Source organism: Protopterus annectens, chromosome 10.part0 (assembly GCF_019279795.1).
Source record: "Protopterus annectens isolate FY-2018-M chromosome 10.part0, PAN1.0, whole genome shotgun sequence".
Classification (NCBI taxonomy): Eukaryota; Metazoa; Chordata; order Ceratodontiformes; family Protopteridae; genus Protopterus; species Protopterus annectens.
Genome location: NC_056744.1, coordinates 1,828,049,150 through 1,828,056,839, shown reverse-complemented (window position 1 = coordinate 1,828,056,839; position 7,690 = coordinate 1,828,049,150). Strand labels below are relative to the sequence as shown.

The 7,690-nt window shown below is 42.4% G+C and overlaps 1 protein-coding gene across 1 annotated transcript in view; it reads right to left on the bottom strand.

Annotated features, from left to right (window-relative positions):
- Nucleotides 1-4,770: 4,770 nt before the first annotated feature.
- The window catches only part of LOC122814071 (cytospin-B-like), an 804,690-nt gene continuing 801,770 nt past the window's right edge, over nt 4,771-7,690 (bottom strand). Inside the window, exon 14 of the mRNA XM_044086684.1 lies at nt 4,771-5,741. Within this exon, the coding sequence (XP_043942619.1) occupies nt 5,652-5,741 (90 nt within the window). The 3' untranslated portion in view covers nt 4,771-5,651. The remainder of the gene's footprint in view (nt 5,742-7,690) is intronic.

The following is a 7,690-nucleotide window of genomic DNA, read 5'->3' as shown; positions in this document are numbered from 1 at the left end:
TATCTATGGTATTACATTGGGATGAAATGGCTAGGATTGAAATGACCTCTGGGCCAATAGCCTAGTAACCTCCTATGATCAAGGGGTAGCTCACTGATGGTATGAGTATTGTGGGGAAGATCACTGATGGTGTGAGTATCATGGGGGAGAACACTGGTGGTGTGAGTATTATGGGGGAGCTCGCTGATGGTGTTAGTATCATGGGGGAGATCACTGATGATCTGGGTACCATGGGGAGATCACTGATGGTGTGAGTATTGTGGGGGAACTCACTGATGGTGTGAGTGTCGGGGACTCACTGATGGTGTGAGTATCATGGGGGTCTCACTGATGGTGTGAGTATCATGGGAGAGATCACTGATGGTGAGTGTCGGGGACTCACTGATGGTGTGAGTATCATGGGGGAGATCACTGATGGTGAGTGTCGGGGACTCACTGATGGTGTGAGTATCATGGGAGCTCACTGATAGTGTGAGTATCATGGGGGAGATCACTGATTGTGTGAGTGTCAGGGGACTCACTGATGGTGTGAGTATTGAGGGGGAACTCACTGATGGTGTAAGTATTGAGTGGAACCTCACTGATCAGGTGAGTGTCGAGGGGGAACTCACTGATTGTGTGAGCAGTGGGGAACTCAGTGATGGTGTGAATATTGAGGGGGGCTCACTGATGGTGTGAGTAATGTGGGGGAGATCACTGATGGTGTGAGTGTCTGAGGGATCACTGATGGTGTAAGTGTCGACAGGGATCTCACTGATGGTGTGAGTATTGAGGGGGGATCTCACTGATGATGTGAGTATTGAGGAGAGATCTCACTGATGGTGTGAGTATTGTGGGGGAGATCACTGATGGTGTGAGTGTCTGGGGGATCACTGATGGTGTAAGTGTCGACAGGGATCTCACTGATGGTGTGAGTATTGAGGGGGGATCTCACTGATGATGTGAGTATTGAGGGGGGATCTCACTGATGATGTGAGTATTGAGGGGGGATCTCACTGATGATGTGAGTATTGAGGGGAGATCTCACTGATGGTGTGAGTATCGAGGGAGATCTCACTGATCGTGTGATTATTGGGGAAGCTCAGTGATGGTGTGACTGTTGAGGGGTGGTCTCTTATGGGGTGAGTGTCGGGCGGGCGGTCACTAACAGTTTAAGCAGTTTGTCTCATCTAAGGGTACAGGTGTTCTTTTAGGGTGGCAGTGCATTATAATTAAAATTAATAAATACCACATCATAGAATTTAAACAACATAATGGCCTATATATGAGGCCCAGCTACATAAATGGGGAAGCTCAATGGACCAGTGATTGCTTTTCTTTTTCATATATTTGTACCATTAAAAATCATCTACAGAAAAGCCATGGCTGGGTTGCCAGAGGTCATGCCTAAAAGATAACATGCTGAGAAGAGCTAAGTCCTTGATATTTGCCTTGAATTATTTCTCTTAGTCTCAGACAACATGGCACTCACAGACTGACATCCCACAGGGCTGACCTACCCTCATCAGGCATCATCTGTTTCATGGTATACTGCTCTAGATGCACAGTGATGCAGCATGGTGCATGCACAGTGATGCAGTAGTTGTGCAGGGCCATGGCAGCATTACTAAAGTGCAGACTACAGTTTACTGTGTAACTGCATTTGTTATTCTTGAGTTCAGCTTCAGTCACAAATCGTAACACTGAATTATTCACATACGTGTAAACTGGAAGAGAAATCTCTGTGATGTGCAGCTGATCACTAACTGTAGTAGTGGCGTACAAAAGGGCTCCATTTTGGGCCCTCTCCTATTTGGCATCTAAGTTTTCAGACAACTGTAAATTAGGTGGTGTTCAATTTTCCACTGACTCACAATTGCCCAACAAAGTTTAGATCATGTTAACAAATTGGTGCAAAGACAATGTTTTTTAATTAAATGTGAAAAATATAGCATAGCGCATTTTCATAAACAAATTTGTAGTATACAGGTGATGCAACCCTGCAATCAGACACTGTGATAAATGATTTCTCCCTTATGGTTTGACCATCATGTCCCCGCAGTAGTTCAGAAAGCTGTCTATCTGGCTTAACAAATTTTCAAAAACATCCCGTCTCAGTCCAAAGAAGTTTTAATTCTCCTTTACTGTCATCTCATCACGCCTGTTATTGAAAATAACGCCCGTTGTGGCGTGTATTTATTTACGCATATCACTCAGCTTGACAGACCTCAGAGATTCCCAACTAAAAAGATCAGGGACTGTAACAAATCTTAGTTAGCACAACAGACTAACAGCCCTATCATTGTACTCGCTTTTTTATAGACACCTCTACAGGGATTTGTGTTTAACCTTTTGAGCCAGTGAAAGATCCTCCCTGTTTCACCTGCTGTTCTTTTGCAGAGCAAATAGTTCCTCATTTACCATGTTAAAAGTATTAAATATTCATTAACAGATAAACAAGAGCTGGCATGAGAGGTTAATATCCCAAAGTATCCCCAGCTCAGGAACAACCTTCCACTACATGCTAAGCAGGGTAGCATCCTTGCCGCCTTCAGGGTGAAATGTGACAATTGAATTGGCCACCTGAAATTCTCCCCCAGATTACGTTTTGTTGCTTTCCTTAAGGCTTGGGGGAACCTTTGATTATGGGTTATCTGTTAAACTGGGAAAGGTCTGCAGACTGTCTAGTGCTTTGCTATGAACAGAGCCATAACTGGGAGGGGATGAAGGGGGCAGTTGCCCCAGGCGCAAGCTGTTAGGAGGCATGAACTAATGGTGGGGGAGTGCAGTACTGACATTAATTTATAAAGCAGTGAAGATATTGTAGCTTTATAAACAAATGCTGATTCTGCATTTGTGGTCATGGAGGAAGCATTATGATTTCACTGTAGCAAGATATTTTTTTTGTTGTTGCTTTGATTTGACGAGGTCACCAATTCTGGGGCTAGCACAGGGTACCTGATGATCCAGTTGCAGTGACAAATAGTCCTGTTTATTTATGGCAGACTTCAATTAATACCAAACTGTGGCCAGACACGTGGCTCACCCCTCATTCTGTGCCATAAGGTAACACTATTATAATGGGGTTCAGTCGTAAATCACATGCCAGTGCCATAGGGTAATACTGTTGTACTGTGCTTCACTTGTAACCTGCAGGCCTGTATTATAAGGCAATGTTGTGCTATTATATAGTGCTTTTACACTAGACTGCTCTCACTGCCTGCCATGGCACTTTATAGTAACTTAGGAAACATTCTTTCTGTGTGTATTACTAGTGATGTGACCTGACTTTATGCAGGGATCACACTCCTGTTTAGTACTTAACTTATGATGTTAAGTCTGTCTCTGGTAAACCCATTCATAATGCCTGACACTGTACTGCATATTCACTAGCGTAGTCATCATCATAACCGACCTTTGTTGTACATGGCCTGCCAATTCAGAGATGCAGGTGAGTATTACTTATTCTTCTCTTATCTTCTTTCAGAGTGTCAGTGGTGCAACAGGTAGCACACTTGCCTTTGGTTTAGAAGGCTGTAGGTTCTATTCCCTCAGCAGATAGATGGATTGCTGACACTGCAGTGCAGAATGGAAGGGGGGTGGTCTGCATTCCTTAGTGTGTCGTCCTTTGGATGAGGCATTAAACTGAGGCTCCATCTGGCTGAATTGATGGTAGCTCAGGTGGATGTAAAAGATCCCACTGCATCTATCAAAAACAGCACTGGAAGTTCTCCAATGCCCTGGCCAAATTTCCCCTAACGATAAAAAAATACCCCCTTTATATGCCTAGTGGGAATAACTGGTCAACAAATGATAAATAAATAAAAAAATTCCATCTGCACTGTGAAGTATTTCAGTAAAACTTTGTTAGAAATCATGCCTTTACCTTACCACACCCCCATATCATCATGCTTTGGCTTCTACTTCAGCCTGACTTGTGCAGGAATGTCAGCCTTTTATATCAACCTGTTGTCCCTTACACATTCGGTATTGCTGCATGCTGACATTCTACTTCAGCCTGACTTGTGCAGGAATGTCAGCCTTTTATATCAATCTGTTGTCCCTTACACATTCGGTATTGCTGCATGCTGACATTCTACTACAGCTTAACTTATGCAGGAATGTCAGCCTTTTATATCAGCCTGTTGTCCCTTACACATTCAGTATCGCTGCATGCTGACATTCTACTTCAGCCTGATTTATACAGGAATGTCAGCCTTTTATATCAACCTGTTGTCCCTTACACATTCAGTATCGCTGCATGCTGACATAGTTTATCTTCATCAGTAATGCCTCTAGCATGCTGCTGAATTCTACCTTCAGAGTCACAAGAGTGTTGACATATTTTACTTCTGTCACAAGGCCTGGAGCTGTGTGCTAACCCTCTAAAAGACAGCTGCATGTTACTTTACTATCACAATGCGTTAGCGTACTTTACCTTGGTTAAAAAGCATGGTACTGCAGACTAAGCTCCCATTATGTAGCTGTTCTACTATGCCCAGCCTTACCTGACAACAAATGGTTTCAGTAGGTCCATGAGTGGATGTCAGCTGTGCTAGGCGTCTGACATTTTTCCTGCAACACACAACATCTTCAGCAAACCAAAGACATCCATCACTGGAATTTTCATGCAATATACCCAGCCACATGCAGTAACGTTAGTAGTCGCCAGTTACCCCATGTGCCCAACTTCCATCTCATACCATAAACAAACAAAAACAGTAATTAATTTGCTTTTTAGTAAAAATAATATATTTGTAACAGTTTTGTACCAGTATGATAATAAGTGTCTTTAGAAATAAAAATGTTTATTTTTTCTTATTCAGCTGTGCTAAGCAAGACAATGGTCGTCTGACTCTTGCATCAACCGTTTTTCTATCTGTACAACTATTCTTACATATATCCTTCAATTCCCTTAAATGACAAAGGGAACATGCTACATGTTTCTTATTGCAAGACAAGAAGTCCCTTTGCCAGGCTTCCTGTGCTGTAAAGTTAGATTGTAGCACAACATACAATATGAGGAGACCATGCAGCTGGTTTTAATAATAAAAAGTGCATTGTAGGCCATTCTTTATGCTAGAGTAACTGAGTACTTATTATAGTAACAATATGTGACAGTTTCTTTGTATTCATCAGTACATACCATATGGCTACAGATATCTGTGCTTTCTAAAAGCAATACAAGCTTATTTTCTCATGGCACTGTGTCTGCCATGCTGTAATATCTGTCATTGAAGAATGCCATGTTGTTGTCTGAATTTTATCGCTGTTAAAAGACTGCTATCCAGGAAAAAAAGCATCTGTCTGTGGTGATGTGTTCTGAAAAACCTGCTGCTAGTAATGTGCAGCTTTGCTGGATAAACTGACTTACTACCACCAACCTAAATGGAATGAAGTCTATAGCACGACATTTAGCAACTACTTCCCTGAGCTAGTATAAGTCACCATAATGCAGTCTTCATTGTGAAAAAAGAGGATTAAAGAGAGTTAAAGATGGTTATTCCGAGGTGAAAAAAACACAGTCATAGGGCTTTTTGGTTACATTTTGTGTTCTGTGTGGCATTTCCTTGGCATTACTACTGATTGACAGGTTTTATCACGGCAATGTCACCACCAGCTTCAGGGTCACTGTTGTTTATTGGCATCAAACTACAAGTGATACAGGTACTTCACTGCTCGAAATGCTGGTAGATGGATTCCACATAAAGCAACACTGACTGCCAGTCAGGTCCGTCCCTGTCAAGCATCTCTTCAAGTGTCTAAAAACACAGAAAGAGACAAAAGATTAGGTTCTACCACTAGCTGGAAGTATCATTTGTTTTTCATTAAACAGGAACTAGTTTACTCAGTGACCTTTCACCTTTCTTTCTACATGTTATGATTTATCCATAGACCCCTAGTTTCTACAGAGTGTGATTTATCCATTGATTTTACTTTTGTTCCTGCAGGTTGTGATTTGTCCAGTGAACTTTTATCTTAAATTACAGTGCTTGTAGATTATCAGGTGACATTTTCCTCTCTCTATCTCTCTCTACTAACTATAGGTTGCCATTGTAATATCTGACTGTAACCCAGACCACAGAAGCCACATCACTCAAGTCTTAGTCTAGTCAACTTAGTCATAAGAATTCATAGGCTCTTTGTTTTATTAAGATGGGATTGTGGGATAAAACTTGTTTACTGACTGAGTGTGAGCATCTTTTTGGGGTTGCTGCTACTGCAGTCTGCTAAAGGAATATGCACAGTATAAAATGTTTAAGAATCATACAGGATCAAATAAATACATTTAAAGCAACAAACAAGGGTAGCAAATCTATGCATCTCCGTGGCTGTAACATTTGATAAACATCTACCATTTAACTGGAAGTCATCTAGTGAATACTTTCACGTTAAATACATTTCCAAACTTCCAATACAAGTCCAAAAACCTACCCTATTGTTAGATACGGTGTGAGATACAGTCTGTGCACTTTTAACTGCTTAACTGCTAGTAAACTAGTTACAGTGACTTGCATATTAAGCTGTACACAAAAGTTGAAGAAAGCTCAGCTGGAATATAGAATTAATGGAGGTTAGGATATATTTCATCCCTAGCTACTATTCATTAAGCCTCCTGACATGACATTGAGGATGAGAGCAGTGAAACAACTGAAGAAGTGAAGAAACATAATGCTTTCAAAGATCTTAAACAGAATTGTGCAGCACCAGCGAGCATAAGCATGAAAAGAAAAGTCATTCTGCACTTAGTCAAGCTTGTAGACCCTGTGTCAGAAAAGAACACTTTTACTAAGTGTAAAAGAAGAAATATTGTGTTCAAAAGAACTACATACAGAGTGTCTATACACACCAGGCTGCTGGCAGTGGCTGAAGATGGATGTTCATCGTGCATACAGCTGCAGCCATAACAGATGGGTTTTCCTGCCGTCAGGCGGGTCCTCGGTCGGCCGAATTCCAAAGTCTAGGTCCGGCGTCGGATGTCGTCACTTCTTCCCTGACGTCAGTGCGACAGGGGTATAAAAGAACCAGCCAACGCCATTTTCTTCAGTCTTTCTTGCTGCGCGGTGCCCGAAGCAGAAGCAGTTCGCAAGTGCCGGTCGGCCAGCTCCTGAGATTACGAATATTTTCAACCGAAGTCTTCTTGAAAGCTAAGTACCCCGTTGGGGAAACTTTTCTTGCCTCAGACCGATGTCAGACAAAGTTAATAATTGCATTTCATGTGGGAAGCAAATACCGCATAAGGATTTTCATTCCCTCTGCATTCCTTGTTTAGGCCCAGACCACGACGTCTCGGCCTGTCGTTTTTGTGCTACATTCAACAGACACACTATTAAGCGTCGGGCGGAGTTCGCCCAACACTATTTTGGCAAAACGTTTAATTACATTATGTCGTCGGATACTCCGACTCCAGTTTTAAGTAAAAGATGCAAAGATAAGGACCGACATACGAGGTCCGCGACTTCTACCGACACCACGCCAAAGCCGACTACAGGTGGTCCGGTTCTCAGTGAGGTGCCTACGCAGCCCCTGACTACCAATGACACTTCTTTGGCGGTGTCTTCAGTGCCCGAGGTCGCAGGCTCTTCGGCCCACACCCCGACTACAGATACCGAAGCCACTCTTGGCGGTGAAACTCAGAGTTTAGACAGACTTGTCACCTCTCAAGGTGTCTTCAGGCCTTCCTCTTGTTTTTCCATCAAGGCTTTCACTA